The 20,147-nt window shown below is 39.9% G+C and overlaps 1 protein-coding gene across 4 annotated transcripts in view; it reads left to right on the forward strand.

Moving 5' to 3' along the window:
* Positions 1-20,147, forward strand: part of LOC132822963 (DNA (cytosine-5)-methyltransferase 3B-like) — a 289,466-nt gene that overhangs the window by 152,382 nt on the left and 116,937 nt on the right. For all 4 annotated transcript variants that reach the window (XM_060836414.1, XM_060836415.1, XM_060836418.1 and 1 more), the window contains 3 exons: positions 6,714-6,855; positions 9,640-9,765; positions 9,856-9,900. In XM_060836414.1, coding sequence (XP_060692397.1) covers positions 6,714-6,855; positions 9,640-9,765; positions 9,856-9,900 — 313 coding nt within the window. The remainder of the gene's footprint in view (positions 1-6,713; positions 6,856-9,639; positions 9,766-9,855; positions 9,901-20,147) is intronic.

Here is a 20,147-nt window from a genome sequence, read left to right on the forward strand (position 1 = left end):
CCTTCTTCAGAATTTTCATTTTTGTCTGTATAGTTATACGAAAATAAATTTTGTAAATAGCTATAGAATTTTGAAACCTTTTCCTTCCCTAGATAGTTAGGTTATTAATTTGATCCTAAAATGCAGTGCAGAATCTTCAGAGGTAACTGGTCAGGAAATCACTGACCCCTACACCGTCTTTCCTCACTCTTTAGTTGGCAATTCAGAAACTTAGCGCAGTTTCTTTCTTTTATTGCGTGCGCAACTGGGGATGAGCTCTTGCATCTACTGAATAGAAGAAGTTAAGAAACTTCATGTCCCTGTTTTCTGATACCTAACAAGCTTTTTTGCAGAAACAAACAGAAGTTGCTGGAAAAAACTCAGCAGGTCTGGCAGCATATGTGGAGAAAAAGCAGAGTTAACATTTTGGATCCAGTGACCCTTCTTCAGAATTTTTGGGTTTTTTGCTTTTGTTTTACTGTATAGTTATACTAAAATAAATTTGGTAAATAGCTATAGAATTTTCAATTCCTCTTGTTTAGAGAGGATCCATGCTTCTGTAGGCCTTCCTGATAGTCTGATGAGATAAAGAAACTTATCATATGTGAAAGCACTTCAAACATAAAAGTCTATTTGTCAATTTTGTTCCAGAAGAATTACTGCTGTTTGTCATTAAGTTGACCTGTATGCTCTCATCCTTCAATTCTCTGCCAAAGAGACAAATTTCATGATAATGCATCACTTCCTCAGGGTTCTCTTCCTGCATGAGATTATTTGACATGGTCATAGACTCTCTACGGTATGGAAACAGGCCAGCAACTCTACACCAACTCTCTGAGCAGCATGTCATCCAACTCATTCCCTTAACCTATTCCAGTAATCCTGCATTTCCAATGGCTAATCCGCCTAATTTATACATCCCTGGACACTATGGGCAAGTTAGCAAGGCCAATCCACCTCTGGATTGTGGGAGGAAACCTGTGCAGACATGGGGAGAATGTGCAAATTACACCCAGACAATCGCCAGAGGCTGGAATTGAAACTGTGTCCCTGGCACTGTGAAGCAGCCAGTGCTACCCACTGAGTCACCATGTCACCCCAGTTTAGTGCAGTTAGCTGGACAGATGGTTTCCAATGTAGAGTGTCACCAACACTGTGGCTTCAATTCCTGCATTGGCTGAGGTGACCATGAATGATTCTTCTTCTCAGCCTCTCCCCTCACCTGAGGCATAGTGATCCTCAAGTTAAGCCATCGCCCGTCATCCTTCTCTAACGAGAGAAGCCCTATCATCTTTAAGAGATGGCAACTTTATCTTTAAATCATTTGAATGTCCTAGAAACCTTTTAAAGTTGCAAATATAACAAAGAGATGAGCTTTGCTGTGAAGTCTTTCGCAACTCCAAGTTGTTCAACTGCTGAGTAATTATTTTGAACTGCTGTAATGTAGGAAAGTACAGTGATTAATTTAAACACAACAAGACCTCACAAGAGCTAACTAAATAATATCCAAATAACTGATTCTTTGACTATAACAACAAGAGTTTGAATTTATATAATGAAATTAAAATAATAAAACATCCCGGTATACATCTTAGGGGAATAGTGGAGCACAAGTCCAAGCCATTTAAGGAGATATTAGACCAAATGTTTGGTTAAAGAAGGATTTTTAAGCACAACTTAAATGAGTAAAAAAAGTGTTGGAGAGGAGTAGGTCTGAGGGCCTAGGCAGCTGAAGGCATGGCTGCTAATAAATGAATGCTTCATACCAGGATCCGGAAGAGACAAGGAGGAGCTTGGAGGTTTACAGGAATTGAAGGGCTACAGGAGTTTACTGAACTAGAGACATGCAAGTCTGGGAAACAATTTAAAAACAAGACTGAGAATTTTAAAATCAAGGTTTTGGTTGACCAATACTCACTGTAAGTTAGTGAGCACAAGGGAGACTGATAAGTGAGATTTGCTGCAGTTTAACGTAAAAGCACAGAGATTGGAATGACCTCAAGTTTTAAGTGGGGGAACATGAGAAACCATGGAGAGAATAATTAGGAGTAGAGGTGACAATGGTTTGATGAGGGTTTCGGTACTGAAGCAAGGTGGAGTTCAGGAAATGTTATTTGGCAGGGGAGGTGAAAAGAGCTTTCTTAGTGACAGTGCAGGTGTGTAGTGGAATTCATATTGGGACTAGACAGAACTTCAACTTTAGAAACAGTCTGTAGTCGACCTCAGACAGTTGGCAGGAAGAGGAATGAGACAGGTGTTGAGAGAAAGGAGTTTGTGATGCAGTCTAAAACAGTGGCTCTGTCTTCCTACTACTTTTTGGATGATCAAAAATCTCCTCCAATTATTAAGTGTTGGTCAAGAAGTCAGATAATGCAGGGGTCAAGCGCAAGAGAACAGAGGTAAAGCAGGTGCCATTAGGATATGTATGGAAACTGACTCTATGAGCAGGATTTTGGGGCCTGCCTGATTCAGGCACAGAGGCACATGGGACCCAAAGGCATTGGCAATGCCTGCTGTGCCAATGTACCAACCCTGTTTATGGTCTTTTTACTGTGTGACTTTGGTGCCAGCAAGGCATTTTGTGAACTTTCATAACAGCGATTTAAGAAGGATGATTGGAAATTTCCAGTCAGCCTCCATTTTCCAAGAGAAAGGGAGCTTGGATATTAGTTTACAAGGTCAAGATTGATTTTATGAGGACAGCAGTGGTGATAGATTTGTAGGAGAGAAGGAGAGCATCTGAAGAGAAAGGCCTGATAATAATGTCAATTAACATAGGGACCAAGAAAAGTAGGAATTAGTAGGATTAACTCAAGAGAAGAAGGGATCTCATTGACCAGCTGAGCTTGGAGGGTGCATTCGAGGATTGGAGCAAAAGACCATACATAGTACAACACAAGAACAGATCTTTCAGCCCACCATGTCTGTACCAACCATGATGTCATTGCTAAACTAATTCCATCTGCCTGAACATTGTACATATCCTTCTACTCCCTGCCTGTTCATGTGTCTGTTGAAAGGCCTTTTGAACCTTGTTAATGTATCTGCTTCTATCACCTCCCTGGCAGTGCATACCAGGCAACTACTAATTTTGGTGTTAAAAAATACTTTCCTTTCGCATATTCTTTAAGCAATTTTCCGCTCACCTTAAACTTATGTCTCCTAGTATTTGACATTTCCAACCTGGGAAAAAGTCTCTGACAATCCACCCTATCCATGTCTCTCATAATTTTACGTACTTCTATCAGGTTGCCCCTCAATTTCAGCTGCTCTAACAAAAATAATCCAAGTTTGTACAACCTCTCACTACAGCTAATGCACTCCAATCCAGGCAACATCTTGGTAAACTTCTTCTGCACCTTCTCCAAAGCATCAACATTCTTCATTCATTAGCAACCAGATCTGCACATAATACTCCAAATGTAACCTAACTAAAGTTTTATGCAGCTGAAGCATGATGCGCCATCTTTTATACTCTATGCTGCAACTGACGAAAGCAAGCATTCCGTCTTTACTACCTTATCGACTTGTGTTGCCAATTTCAGGGAGCTATAGACTTGCACCTCCAAGATCCCTCCCAGTCAATGCTCCTAAAGGTCCTGCCATTTACTTTATACCTTTCTCTTGCATTTAACCTCCCAAAATGCATCACCTTATACTTGTCTGGATTAAAGAATCTTATCATAATTTCCCTACCATTGATGTAAGGCTCACCAGCCTATAATTTCCTGGTTATCCTTGTTGCTGTTCTTAAACAGAGGGACACCATTGGCTATTCTGCAGTCTTCTGGAATCTTGCCTGTGGATAAAGAGGAGAAGGACCAACAATCGCCTTTCTTGTTTCCCTCAGTATCTTGGGATAGATCCCATCAAGCCCCGGAGACTTACCTATCTTAATGTTTTTCATGGCACCAACACCATCTCTTCCTTAATATAAAAATCTTTCCATCATCCATGTCCTTCTGTTTGGTGAATATTGATGCGAAGTACTCAGTAAGGACCTCATCCACTTCTTCCCGCACTATGCATAAATTCCCTCCTTTGTCCTTGAGTGGGCCTATCTTTTCCTCCGTTACCCTGTTGCTCCTAATATATGTATGAAATGTATTGATTTCTCCTTAATCCTACTTGCCAAGGACATTTCATGGTCCCTTCTAGCCCTCCTAATTCCTTGTTTAAGTTATATCCTGCTTTCTTTATACTCAAGGGCCTTGTTTGATTTTAGTTTTCTAGACTTTACATGTGCCTCCTTTGACTTTTTGACTAACTTTGCAATATCTCTTGTCATCCTAAGTACCCAAATCTTACCATTCTTATCTTTTGTCCTCACAAAAACATGCCAGTCCAGAACACTGATCAAATGGCCTTTAAAAGACTCCCAAATGTCACTTGAGGATTTAACCCTCAAACAGTCATCCCAATCTAATTTCTCCAGTTCCTGTTGTAATTAGTCTCCACCCAATTTAGTACTTTCACCCGAGGCCCAGTCTTGTCCATAACTAACTTAAAACTTATGGAATTATGATCATTGTTCCCAAATATGCCCCTCCTGAAGCTTTGATCACCCGACTAGGTTCATCCCCAGTCTAATACAGCTTGTTCCCTGATTGGACTATCTACGTTGGTTCTCAGAAACCCTCCTGGAATAATCTAAAAAAATTCACTGAGGGAGTCATAGTCAATGTTTGGGAGGTTAAAATCTCCCACTTTATAAGATATGTTTACATATCTTTCCTCTATTGCCCACTAACTATTGGAATGTAATTCAGAGTTAGGGCAAGTTAAGTCTGTTGGAATATTAGGTGAGATGAGAAGTATTACCAACTGATTAGAACGTCTTAATTCATCTCCAATTGGTTAAAATTCTCTGATGAAATAGCAGATAGAAGAACTGCAGGTGAACATTTGTACACAGTAGTATTCTACTATGTGATTCCAGAGCTACTACATTCATAGTTGTTTATAGGAAAGTACTGCAAAACAGTTTCTGATGAATGGTCAAATATGTTATTGTGTTTCTTTCTGAAAAATCAGGTCACAACATCGTGGTTATGAACTGGTGGCAAAGTGTTCATTTTTATTTTTGCAGTTTTGAATTCCTGGTCTAATCAAGATATGTATCCTCAATATTGGAGTAACCAGTACATATCTCTAAATGGATAACAGACAAATCTCAGTTGATGTCCTGTGAAATATTGACTGTGTACTTGGATGTGATTAGATTAGATTCCCTACAGTGTGGAAACAGGCCCTTCAGCCCAACAAGTCCACACCAACCCTCTGAAGAGTAACCCACCCAGACCCATTTCACTCTGACTAATGCACCTAACACTACGGGCAATTTAACAATTTAGCATGGCCAATTCACCTGACTTACACATTTTTGCACTGTGGGAGGAAACCGGAGTACCCGGAGGAAAACCATGCAGACACTGGGAGAACGTGCAAACTCCACACAGACAGTTGCCCGAGACTGGAATCGAACCTGGGTTCCTGGTGCTGTGAGGCAGCAGTGCTAACCACTAAGTCACTGTGCTGCCCCAAAGAGGATTTGTTTTCTCTATAGTTAATATTATACACAAACTTTTGCTCGTGTAGGATATCTATAAATCAACTGAAAGTCTGACTGCATAAAGAATTTACAGCAAGTGCATGTTTGCAATTTTTAAAAATTCCACAAGTGGTTTTTGGAGAACTGTAGTTAGAGCTAACAACTGGACTAGAAATTTGACTATCCAGAGTTTCCACATATTGATTTCCCATTCTAACTACAGGAATTTGTGTTAATTTTGCAGTTTGTATTGGGTGGTAAGAGTCAGACTGCCAAAAGTAGAATTTTGCAATATAACTAAGCAAGCTGGTCAGGAGTGTGCCTCAAATATTTTTTGTTCATTTATATTCTTGACTGAATCAAAATTATTTTTTCACAGAACATATGAGGAATAGGATGAAAGATTGCCTTGCATATTGTTCTGAAATTGTGTAAAAGTTGATTGCATAGGCGAAAGTGAGGACTGCAGGTGCTGGAGATTAGAGTCACGAGTGTGGTGCTGGAAAAGCACCACCGGTCAGGCAGCACCTGAGAGGCAGGAAAATCCACGTTTTGAGCATAAGCCTTCATCAGGATGAAGGGTTTATACTTGAAATGTCAACTCTCCTGCTTCACGGATGCTGCCTAACCAGTTGTGCTTTTCCAGCACCACACTCTTCAACTCTGATCTCCAGCATCTGCAGTCCTCTTTTTCTCCTTTTCGCCAGATGGCCACAATGTGAATTCGCTGGCATCCAGTGGATGTATTAATGGTCTTGATTTGTTCATTTGCAATAAATAGCAAGCTGAGGCTGCGCTAATAGCAAAACAGATCAAATATAGCCAAGGTTGTGGAGTAGAGATGCTTCACTTGCATAAAGACCAGGTCCTGACTAATGCCATTACATGATGAAAAAATTTAACCAACAAATTAGAGGACTGACCGATGTCCTTTTAAACAAACTAAATTAACTTTGAAAGGTCCCCCATGATGTTGCTGAGGAAATTAGAGATATGAGTACTACATCTCCAAATGATTCTTATTACATTCCAAGTTATTCATATTATGTGACTGTGTATCCCATTTCTTTGATGTTATAAATAAATCTGAGCCATGATCTGAACCATAGTTTGCTGCTCCTTCACAGTACTCTAAAGATAAATGACATATTCTTTACTTAATACAAAACATCAACTCTTACAGATCGCTAGTAGTAGATCTGGAATGCCATTCCCTTCCAACGACCGGGGCACTTTGGAGGAACAAATTAAGCCAATGCTTGACTGGGCGTTTGGTGGTTTCCAACCAAAGGGTTACGAGGGAATTAAGCCCAAACAAAACACAGGTAATTAAGAAGAGGATTTTTCTGGCTCATTATGATTTCAGTCACCTTGTAAGCTACCTTGCTAATAAAATGAGATGAATTTTCAATGCTTTTTCTAGTGATCGAAAAGAGAGAATATCTATTAGATTGCTCTTTATTGCGTTTACCTCTGAACTGAACTTTTAGAAATCACAGCAAATTTATACAACACTGTTGAAACAAGTGAAAAATGTAGATTTTAAGAAGTGGCCATAATCAAAAATGCAATTATGAAACTTGAGGTGAATGTTTAGCAGAAGTCTATAAACAACTCAAGCCATTTCAAGATTCTTAGCTTTAAAATTTCACATCGTGACTAATTGAATTCCTTTTAACAGTAATGGGCTACATAAGCAACGTAGCCTTTCTCTTCATAAGTATGCCATGACCATGCTACTAGCGATGCCAGATTGTTGACGACAATGTCCCCCTCACCAGATAGCAGTTAAAATACTTTATTTTTAAGGCAAAAGCTCTTGTAGCATAGTGGCAGTGGTAGTTGTCTAATAACATTCTGGACAAGTTGATTTAAAAAACACAGACACATGCTCCATTAAGCTGAATCTTTGTTCGGGTGGTGGTCTGAAAAATGTGGGGCCACCCTGCCTCAGCTGTTTCAGAGCCCCAGTTGACTTGTGGCAATCAGGCTGCTGACTGACAGTACCCCAGTTGGAGGGCTCGAAGCTCATCAGTCCCAGGAGACACTTGGAGAGTTGTGGCCACTGCTGGGACTGTACCTGACTGAAGTAAGCAGCACAGACAATGAGTCAGAAGTAGATAATTAGGCTCATGGTTGCTGGGACCTCTCTGAGCTGCCCCAGTGATTGGAAAATAGCAAATGTGATGCCACTGTTTAAAAAGAGAACTAGACAAAAGATGAGGAATTATAGACCAGTGAGCTTAACCTCTGTAATGGGGAAGATGCTTGGGTCTATTATCAAAGAAGAAATAGCAGGGCATCTCGAAAGAATTGTCCCATTGTACAGACGCTGCATGGATTCATAAAGGGCAGGTCATGCTTCCCAAATCTTTGTAATTCTATGATGAAGTTTCAAGCATGATGGACAATGGGGACCCAGTGGGTGTGGTGTACCTAGATTTCCAAAAGGCCTTTGACATGATGCCGCACATGAGGCTACTGCATAAGATAAGGAAGATAAGGATGCATGCTGTTAGGAGTAGTGTATTGTGTGGATGGAGGATTGGTTGACTAACAGGAAGCAAAGAGTGGGGATAAATGAGTACTATTCAGGCTGGTAATCAGTGACTAGTAATGTGCCTCAGGGGTTGGTGTTGGGACAATTATTTACAGTTCATATAGATGATTTGGAGTTGGGGACCTCGTGTACGATGTCAAAATTTGCCGATGGCACGAAGATGAATGGTTGAGCAAAGTGTGCAGAGAGCTGTGAAACATCGCAGAGGAACATAGATATATTGAGTGAGTGGGCAAAGGTCTGGCAGATGGAATACAATGTTAATTAATGTGAAGTCATATATTTTGGTAGGAGTCACAGCAAAATACATTATTACTTGAACAGTTAAAAGGTTGCAGCATGCTAATTTGCAGAAGGACCTGGGTGTCCTTGTGCATGAATCGCAGAAGGTTGGTCTGCAGGTACAACAAGTAATTAGGAAGGCAAAAGAATTTCATTACTAAAGGGGTTGAGATTAAAATCAGAGAGTAATGTTACAGCTGTACAAGGTGCTGGTGAGGCCACACCTGGAGTACTGCGTGCAGATTTAATCTTCTTAGTTAAGAAAGGATGTCCTGGCACTGGAGGGGGTGCAGAGGAGGTTCGCTAAGTTGATTCCAGAGTTGAGGGGTTGCCTTATGAGGAGAGACTTAAGTAGATTGGGACTATATTCTTTGGAATTCAGAAGTATGGGGGGGGGGGATCTTATAGAAACATATAAAATTATGAAGGGAATCAATAAAATAGAAATAGAGAGGATGTTTCCACTGGTAGGTGAGACTAGGATAAGAGGGCAAGGCCTTAGGATTAGAAGAAGCAGGTTTAGAAATGAATTGAGAAGGAACTTCTTCACCGAGAAGGATGTTAATCTATGGAATTCCTTGCCCATGGAAGTAGTTGATGCTACTTCAGTATTCACTTTTAAAGCTAATGTAGATATTTTATTGAAAAATAAAGGAATTAAGAGATATGGTGAAAACGCGGGTAACTGGAGCTGAGTCCATGAAAAGATTAGCCATGATCTTATTGACTGACGAAGCAAGCTTGAAGGGCTGGACAGCCTACTCCTGCTCTTGGTTCTTATATTCTTATGTCAAGCTGTGAGGACCAGGTGGAGGTTTGATTGGTGAGTGCAGTGGCAGTTGTTTTCACAGGGTTGGCCATCCCTGCTGAGTGGGTGAGGGGAGTGCCTTATGAAAAGCTTCCTTTCTTCTCTTCTGAGCTGAAATTGGGAGTTGTCATTGAGTGGTGATTTCTGTAATCAATTGTCTGGTCAGCTAAGTGAACTCTTGTGAGTATTAACTCTCAAAATATGTTCTTACGTACCACAAATGCTAATCGCCAACAGCTGCTGGTTCATGGTATGAGTTAAGATTCAGATGATAAGTATAAATCATGAATACCTCTGTTAGATTTTTGGTATGCAATTTATTTGAATTATGCATTATTTCTTGTATAACTACATCTGCATAACAGCAAGTAGCAATGGATTTTACCTTCAGAGTTGGTTTGTACAGTGTTTGAGTGTCATGTCGTACATTTTACATCAGTTCTTCTATCTGTTGAACAGAAAATGACATCACAGGTGAAAACCGTGTTGAGGTCTATGTACCTGAATATTATCCTCCTACAAAAAAACAGAAAACAAGCTTTTACAAAAGCAAGGAAGGAACTGAAGAGGAACACCGGGGGAGAGGTAATTTATGATTTGTTTTAACAAAGGTCATATGCTCAGTGTGTTATTGATGGGTCAAATGATTAATAATAGTTTTCATTTTCTGTGCAGAAAAGATTTTCTTTCAAGTTACATCAAACAATAAAAGCATAGAAGGTAAAGTTTTTCTTTTACTTCTTTTACATGTGTCATTTTCCAGTTGGCTCAAATGCTTCATTAGTGTGTATTGTTGACATGGCAATTTCACATTAGTATTGTAAATGAGACATTTACCCTTTATGTTTCATTGTGCAGTCAACGATAATGATAAATCTAGCACAGACATACTCCTGCAGGCTGGAAATTTAGCAATGCATCACATAGGAATAATTTAAGTAACACTGTAAATCTGCTGGTCTGATACACTTGAGTGATATTCTGTTGGATGGTAACACTAAGTTTTGTGTTTAAAGTCAATAAAATAGTTATTTAGTATCTGGATTACTTCATTAAAATTTTGGGGAACACAATGGGATGGGATATTGCTGTCTTGGCACAAAAATGCCATGTTTGCAAAGTACCATATTCAATCCTTTTACTGGGGCTACCTCAAGGGTAAGGCCAAATAATTTAAATAATGTGGGTGCTCACCCAGAACATGGCGTATATGCAGTGAGGCTTTGGGTATGTTATCAGTTGCTGCCAGCAGGTGAAAGCTGTTTGCTTCTGATTTATCTGTACTTGTTTTCTGGACAAAGAAAAATAGTTTGGGGCAAAGCTTCCTGATGCAGAAAACAAATATTGGAGGGTATTCTGAAAGAAGTTATCTAATGAAGGGTAGCCCTATTTGGAGGGGTAAGCCACACAACAACAAATATTGCTATTTTTACCGCAGGGCCTTATTGAAGTAACTGTTCAAATGGATGATCAGGGTATAATGTGTAGTTTAGGTTTTACAGGAACATTGAGGCTTACAGTTTAGTTCCATAGAGCTTGGGAGTCTTTATTAGCATATCCAGTGTATACAATTATTTATACTGTAAGTTGTCATCAGTATTGCATACAGGTTTCAGGCGTCAGTTTGGAAAGGCAGTTTTACCACTTGTAGCACAGCAGAGTTTCTGAAGAGCTGTTTGTTGTATTATCATGCCTAATACTGGAAAATAGTATGATTATTTATTTTTAAATATACATTGTTTATAAATGTCACAGTGCATCAATGCAGTGTGAAATGAGTTCAGTTAGTATTTCATTTTACAGCTAATACAGGTATAACTTGTAGAGAAAACAGAGAATGTTTGAGATTCTCAACATGTCAGGCACCATCTTTGAAGAGACAAACAGAGTCAATGGATAGAATTTAATGCCCCTTCCTCCTACCGTGACAGGAGGGCCATTTGATTGGGCAGGGTGTGCAGATTGGGGAACACACCATCCCAGTCAAGCTTGGGGAAAGGGGCAGCTTTCCCACCCAGAGGCCTCATCCCACCACCACTCATATCCACCAGCTGGGGGACATAACATCGAGGGGTCTGCTAAAAGCCTTAGGGACAGGGCTCATGGTCCTCTTTTCTTCGTCACTCTGTGCCCAGTCAAGGGACACAGCAATGTGTAGGGAGATCTGCTGAAATCCAACTCCCTGACCTTGCTTCCAAACAACAAGCCCTTCCTACATTTCTTTCAAGGTCCCACTTCCTATGACTCTCAATTCCCCTCTCACCTCTATTTAGTGATGTAGCTGTGATACCAGAGGTAGACCTGAGTGTTGTACCATCATGGCTACCACTACTGGTGGTGGCAGTGAGACTGAAGAGATCAAAGGGGGTCAGATTTTCAACATATGGACAGTTTAATTGCATGGGAGACCCAACATTGTCCAGGTAAGTGCCTGATTTCCTGGTAAAAGTGTTCTCTTGGAGATAAGTGACGTTGGGTCCCTGCTGACTTTCCAGACGGTGAACAGATCCCATCCTTGCCAAGAGGGGCCAGATTCCTGTTGCTTCTCTAGTTTCCAGGCCCATTATACCATCACCACCCACAAAGCACCCCGACCTAGCTCTTCAAATTGATTTTAGGTTTGCCACCTTAACCCGATGCTGATATGTTGCACTGTTTAAGCTGCTTGGCAAGCTCAGGAATGTGCAGTTTTTTAGCTAACAGTTTTGCGTGTAATTTATAGTGTCATAATGAAATATACATTGTCTCTTCCTTCCAGACTTTATATTCTAAGGTGAGATATATCAGCAACTCCTCCTTCTTGATAACTTCCTCCCGCACTCATCATTTTGCGGAGCTCACTGACTTCATTTTAATATATGAAGTTATCTAAGAGATTCTTAACTGTTCTTTCCACATACTTTGTGAACTCTATTAAAGTCAGAGTCATACAGCAAGGAAATAGACCTTTGGTCCAACTCATTCATGCCAACCAAGTTTCCCAAACTAAACTAGTCCCATGACTCTCTAAACTTTTCCTATTCATGTATCTGCCCAAATGTCTTTCAAATGTTTTAACTGTACCTGCATTTATCATTTACTCTGGCAGCTTATTCCACATACAAACCAGCCTTTATGTGAAAAAGTTGTCTCTCAGGTCCCTTTTAAATCTTTCTCCTCTCACCTTAAAAATATGGCCCCAAGGGAAAAGATCTTTGCTATTCCCCTTTTCACTGCCCCTCATAATTTTATAAACCTCCATAAGGTTATCTCTCAACCTCCAGTGAAGAATGTCTCAGTCTATCCAGCCTATACTTATAACTCAAACTCTCCAGTCCAGGCAATATCCTGGTAAATCTTTTCTGAACCCTTTAATTTTAGCAGGATGACCAGAACTGTATACAGTACTTCAAAAGTGGTGTCATCAATGTCCTGTACTACCTCAACATGATGTCCCAACTCCTTTACTCTTAGTGGTCTGAGCAATGAAGGCAAATGTTCTAAATACCTTTGTAGCCACTCTGTTTACCTGTGATGCCACTTGAAAAGAACTATGTACCTGAACCCCAAGGTCTCTCTGTTTGCCACCATTACCCAGGGCCCTAATAAACCTTATAAGTCCTGCCCTTGTTCATTTTACCAAATAGAATTTCTTCTGCCATTCCTCAGCCCACTGGCTCAATTGATCAATATCCCTTTGTAATCTCATGCGTTCAAGGTTAAGAGGAGAAAAGTTTAAGGGGGATACACACGGAAAGTATTTTACATAGAGGGTGGTATGATGTGATAATGCTCAACACCACTTTCCTGCTTTTACCTGTACATATGGAATGCATTGCCAGCAGAGGTAGTAGAGGCAGGCATGATAGATTCATGATAGGTGCATCTGGACAGATGCATGAGTAGGTGGGGAGCAGAGGGATACAAATCCTTAGGAATTAGATGATAGGTTTAGACAGTAAATTTGGATCAGCAGAGGCTTGGAGGGCCATAGGGCATGTTCCTGGGCTGTAAATTTTCTTTGTTCTTAGATAACCTTCTTCACTGTTGACTGTACCACTAATTTTGATGTCATCTGCAAACTTACTAACCAAGCCGCTTAATTATGTTTTTATTTTCAAAAGACTTTAATACCATAGAATTTAATTTGTAGAAGGCCGTGTTAAATTTGAGATTTGTGTATTCCCTTATTACAATTTGCACTAAGTTGAAGACAACAAGATAATTTCATTCTCCTCTTCTTTTTGAAGAGGAATCATATGGACTCAATGTCTAGACTTTGTTTATTTTTCCACTATTGCTGTCTAGGAGAAAGTGAGGACTATTGCTGTCTGTCATGCTCAGTTTCACTAGCTCTTACTAATTCAGATTTCCAACATCAATAATATTTTCTTTTTATTTTAGACCAAATTCAATATTTTAGTTAAAACGCCATGTTTTGTATACTTTTATTTTTCTTATCCAAATGGGCACCATTCATTAAACCCATCTTCAAGTGCACCTTGCAGTGTTTTTTCACTACTTTTGGCTACATTTAATCTTGTTGAATGTGCAAAAATTCATTAAATCTTTCCACAAATCAGTGTGTCAAAACTCCCAGATGGCACATTTAACTACTATTACTTGTTAATCCTAGAACACAACATAGTTAAACATTGCCCAAGGGAGACAAGAAGTCAAAACTTGTGCTCTTGCATTCGCCAGCACTAGGATGCAAGAAACAGATTTGAAGTAAGGGACACCAACTTATAGGTGTACAGGTAAAAGTAGGAAAGTGGTGTTGAGCATTATCACATCATTCAAGATCTCAATGCAAACATGATGGGTTAAATGACCTATTTCTTAGAGGAAGAGAGCCATCATTTGCAAGAAAATGCAGCAGGAACAGTTAACTGTCAATCTTAGTTCTCAGGCCATGCAAGTAGATTCTGATTGTGCACAGTGTTGCATTCTCCATGAGCTTTTCTGTCAAGTTTGTATGAATTCCTTTCGCCTGCATCAAGTGGGTCATTTCTCTGTGGCTTCTATATGTAGCTTTTAGTACGCCAGTACATCACAGTAAAACCCGACTGCTGATGTTAAATTCATTTCCAGTCAATTCTAAGCACAGGCTGGACTACTTAATAAATTAGTTCCGGTAGCAGAATCACATCAAATGGTGTATGTACTGTTCTGAGGCTTGCAAGCATGGTTGAGGACATGACCACTGCATAAATGCAAAGTTTCGTGTTGTTTGATCTGGTTTTTCAATTATTGGGACATATAGTTCACGTACCTGGCATCACACTGGCACTGAAACTCATTTGTGTGGTGGGAAAAATGTCTTTTTTGTTTGATGGCACTATCTTCTTAGGAGAGAAAACTACACCTGCATGATAGCAGCATGAAGCATCTAGCTTAGCCTGTTAATCAAATTTTGGACATCTCACCGTTCCAGGTTAATCTGATTGTCAGGGACAAAAGGTGGTGGATAGAGACCCTTTCATGAGTTCTCGCAACAAGCAGGGAGTGATGATTTGGTCAGGGTAGTCCATCCCATCATCAAACAGGATAGTTTTGATTTGTCCTTTCTTAGTGTTACGTTTATATGGTAAACAGATGGCTTGGGCACTGTTCAATGAGGTTGCCATACAAGGTGGTGTGCCCTTTTTGAAGCCTGTTTCTTGCATCCTAGTCCTCTTTAGTGCAAGATGAAAAGCTTCAGCTTCTTGTCTCCTTTTAGTAATGTTCATATTAAGTACCACTGAACAAGTATTCAGATATAAGAAATGAGAGCAAGAACAGACTATACAGCCTGTCAGGCCTGCTTTCCTCTTTAATACAATCATGGCTGATCTTGGTATTGAATTCAATATTTCAGTCCACTCCCCAAATCTCAAATTTAACACGGTCCTCTGCAAATTAAATACTATGGTATTACAGTCATCTGAAAATAAAGACATTAAGGGCTTGGTTAGTAAGTTTGCAGATGACATCAAAATTAGTGGTACAGTTGACAGTGAAGAAAGTTGTCTAAGCTTACAAAGGGATATTGATCAATTGAGCCAGTGGGCTGAGGAATAGCAGATGGAATTCTATTTGGTAAAATGAACAAGGGCAGGGCTTATATGGTTCTTGGTAGGGCCCTGGTAGTGGTGGCAAACAGAGAGACGTAAGAGTTCGGATACGTAGTTCTTTTAAAGTGGCATCACAGGTAGATAGAGTGGCTATGAAGATATTTAGAACACTGACAGACTGAAAGTATTTCTATCCAGCCTTAAATATGAGAAATCATTTGGCTGAACAGGAATACACAGTGTTTGAAGGAAGTGCTTTTCAACTAAAAGTACTTTCCCATTTGATGGAAAAAAATGACTGGTATAGAAAAAGACATACTTTTGAAAGTCCTTATGTTTACCTCCAATAGAGACCTTACTCAGTGAGTAATAATGTGCTAGTATTTTGTGGCATTGTAACTAAGAAAGTGTCTGGAGCAGTTCCATTGAAAGCATTGTAATACAGTTAGCCATTCATGTGGGTTGAGGAAATGGGAACGCAGTCATGGTGAGGGGACAGTATAATTACAGGGAAAAATATGTTTCTCTGCAGCTGTGAGCTTGCATCCCAAAGGCTGGAATTTCTGCTCGGTGCCAGGACAACCCCTTGGTGCGGAGAGGTACTTCGACTGAGAGGGGAGAGGTCCAGTTGTCATAATTCCCATTAGTACTAGGAACATCGATACGACTAGAAATAATGTTCTACCGAAAGAATTTGAACAGCTAACAGATAAATTAAAAGATAAAATATCTAAGGTAATAACCTTGGGGTTACTACCTGAGCCATGGGTGGAGTTAGGAAATAAAAGGAAAAGAATGCACAAACAGAAGCTATACTGTAGGACAGAGAATAAATCAGAAGGTAGGGAGTATGCAAAACAAAAAGATAGTACATTAATCATGTGATTTTAATTTTCATATAAATTGAGAAATTGCATTGGCTGAGGTAGCCAAGAGGAAGAATTTGTAAAGTGTTTTTGGGACTGTGTCTTCGAACAGTAGCCATGATGTGGAGATGCCGATGTTGGGCTGGGGTGGATAAGTCAGAAGTCACATGACATCAGGTTATAGTCCAACAAGTTTATTTGATATCTCAAACCTTTGGAGCACTGTTCGTTGGTCAGGTGAAGTTACTTAAATTGTACAAATCAGAGCTACTGGTATTGCAACAGTTGTTTCATATTCAGCATTTTCAATGTTCCTCACCAATTTATATCAGACTATGGTCCACAATAAACTAATTCCAAGACATGCAGGAATTGAGATGTTCAATATATTACCTCATCTCACTACTCTCAGTTGCTTGATAAAGGAGCAGTGCTGCAAATGTTAGTGCTTCCAAATAAACCTGTTGGACAAGAACCTGGTGTTGTGTGATTTTTAACTTTGTCCACCCCAGTCTAACACCATCACCTCCACATCGTACCCACAGTTGAACAGTCTCTCAAAATCAAAAAACGTGGTGCCGGAAAAGCACAGCTGGTCAGGTAGTATCTGACGAGCAGGAGAGACAACATTTCAAGCATAAGCTCTTCTCTTGCACCTCAGATGCTGCCTGACCGGGTGTGCTTTGCCAGCACCACACCCTTTGACTCTGATCTTCAGCATCTGCAGTCCTCACTTTCTCCCAATCTCTCAAAATTCACTGTAAGAACTGTCAAATACATAATGATGAGACATAAAGCCAGTTGCCATGATTTTTGAATAGACGAGCTAAGTCTACTTGCTACTCCTGTAGGCAATGGTTTAAGCTCAGCGGCAGCCCTTGTATTTTGGAGATATATGTGTACAGTTCTTCCCTCCCATACTGTAGCATGTAACCACACATGGATGATGGGGAGAAAATGATACAAGAGCATGATCAATGTGCATGCAGAGACAGTACCTCCAACTTGAACCAGGACAAATCATAAATGAGTTTGAGATTTTCACACAACAGCATGGGTACATGGAAAAATAATGTTATTCTGTCCAGCCAAGGTCATATGATGATGAAATAAGCAATGGTCAAGTTTTACAAAGAAGTAGATAAGATATTCAAAATGCTTATCATCAATCATCAAACACCGCATTACAACTTGGATGTTTAAGATATCATACCTGGCAACCATCACACATACATGACAAATGATGTGGATCCATTTGTAACAAAGCATTATACATCAGAGCGAAGATACACTGTCAAATTGTGGTACAAAAACCAATGTGATTGTGTCATAGGTCCACCAAACTGTTACCAGAAGGTCCAGAGACAATGTCTGTATATGCATTCTTGTGCGTGTTTATTAGACAAATGGGAAATGTTGCATTACAGCATAGATTCTAGACCGGACAAGTTTGTACCTTTAAGACAGTTGCATGACATCACGCCATGTGACAGAAGTGAAGCTACCCCATCACCTTCAATCACTCTGCTTAATGGAATCCATGTAATGTAGTGTATTCAGCGAGTCAGTTCTGTGATGCACAGTATCATCAGTAAGGAAAAAAACCTAGGCTGTGTGTAAGTCAATAATACTATAGTTGTGTAAATAGTTAGTGTTGTTAATAAATTTTAAGACATCTGTTTCACCAAGACCTGATTATTTGTATATGTTACATAGAGTAACACTGGAAGCTATGAACTGGGGGAGCATTTATCTTAATATTCTTGCAGTGATGAAAGAGAACTGTTGTTTCTGGCTCCACAAAATTAAGCAAAGAATTGATTGAGCTATTTCTTAAAATTACCTGAGACTAATAATAGCCTGCATGGAGTACCCTCCACCATTGGTTGCTCAAAACTGTTATTGTGGCTCCATGTGTAGTAATCTGATTGCACATGGAAGGAGCGACTATCCTTTCCAGGCAATCTCTTCCAAGAAAGTTAGTAAAAATTAGTGGTAAGTGAACCACTGCAATATTTAGGCCACTGTGTTCTCATTTACTCTTGTTTAAACTCAATTTGTGATAATCACAAATATATTATTGAAATCCTTTGACTCTTCCCTTAAAAATGAGATGTCTTAAGCTAATATTAGTTCAGTTGTATATTTCTAAGCTATGTCTAAATCTAGGGTATCTTGGCTATAGAGACAGTAGTTATAAACATTCTTATGACTTTGAATCTTTATATGTTCAATTAATTTTCCCACTTTTGGTCATGAATGTCTCATACCATAGAGAATTTGAACCAAAAAAGTGAATATGTGATTCTTTGTAACCACTCTGAACGCTTGAATAAAGTTTGCAGCCTAAGGATCTGGTGCCACGTGTAGCCCTTCAACATTTCTTTTGCAGCTTTTCCAGTTGGATCGCATTAACATGGATAAAACCCAAAAATTGTAAGTCAAGAAAAGTAAAAGCTGAGTTTTTACTGTGAGAATAAAAGACTGATAATTACACAACACTATGGTTTCAAATACTCATTTACCAAAAAAAAAATCTTTAAATAAAAACTGAAGGTTTTTATAAAAGCGGACCCAAATTTATCTGAGTGCTGAGTTTGGCCCCTTTGGAAAAAACTTTGTGAGGCTTGAATTTACCTAAAAGTGAAGTTTCTTGTCAAAGGCCCAAATTCAGTTGTCTACAGGTCTGTTTGGGCCTTTGGATGAAAAATTCATTCTTAGGTCCATTCAGGCCAACTGACTCTCCTCCGCTCCTCACCTCCCCAAAAGAAAACTGGCCAGAGTTACTGGCAGATTAACTATGTGACTGATTTATCACATCCTACATCAATTCATAGAGTCATAGAAATATACAGCAAGGAAACAGACCCTTCAGTCCAACCCTGTCCATGCTGACCAGATATCACAACCCAATCTAGTCATACCTGCCAGCACCTGGCCCATATCCCTCCAAGTCTTTCCTATTCATATGTCCATCCAAATGTCTTTTAAATGTTGCAATTGTACCAGCCTTCACCACTTCCTCTGGCAGCTCATTCCATACACGTACCACCCTCTGTATGAAAAAGATGTCCCTTAGGTCTCTTTTATATCTTTCCCCTCTCACCCTAAACTTACGCCCTCTATTCCCGACCCCAGGGAAAAGACTTTGTCTATTTATCCTATCCATGCCCCTCATAATTTTGTAAACCTCTATAAGGTCACCCCTCCGGCTCTGACGCTCCAAGGAAAACAACCCCAGCCTGTTCAGCCTCTCCCTATAGCTCAAATCCTCCAACCCTAGCAACATCCTTGTAAATCTTTTCTGAACCCTTTCAAGTTTCAAAACATCTTTCTGATAGGAAGGAGACCAGAATTGCACGCAATATTCCAACAGTGGCCTAACCAATATCCCGGTACAGCCACAACATGACCACCCAACTACCCAACTCCTGTACTCAATACTCTGACCAATAAAAGAAAGCATACCAAATACCGTCTTCACTATCCTATTTACCTGCGACTCCACTTTCAAGGAGTTACGAACCTGCACTCCAAGGTCTCTTGGAGCAACACTCCCTAGGACCTTATCATTAAGTGTACAACTCCTGCTAAGGTTTGCTTTTCCAAAATGCAGCACCTCGCATTTATCTGAATTAAACTCCATTTGCCAGTTCTCAGCCCATTGGCCCATCTGGTCAAGATCCTGTGGTAATCTGAGGTAACCCTCTTCGCTGTCCGCTACACCTCCAATTTTGGTGTCATCTGCAAGCTTACTAACTGTACCTCTTATGCTCACATCTAAATCATTTATGTAAATGACAAAAAATACAGGACTCAGCACCGATCCTTGTGGCACTCCACTGATCACAGGCCCTCAATCTGAAAAACAGCCCTGCACCACCACCCTCTGTCTTCTACCTTTGAGCCAGTTCTGTATCCAAATGGCTAGTTTTCCCTATATTGCGTGAGATCTAACCTTGCTAACCAGTCTCCCATGGGTAACCTTGTTGAACGCCTTATTGAAGCCCATAGAGATCACATCTACCGCTTTGCTCTCATCAATCCTCTTTGTTACTTCTTTAAC

Source organism: Hemiscyllium ocellatum, chromosome 15, assembly GCF_020745735.1.
Source record: "Hemiscyllium ocellatum isolate sHemOce1 chromosome 15, sHemOce1.pat.X.cur, whole genome shotgun sequence".
NCBI lineage: Eukaryota > Metazoa > Chordata > Chondrichthyes > Orectolobiformes > Hemiscylliidae > Hemiscyllium > Hemiscyllium ocellatum.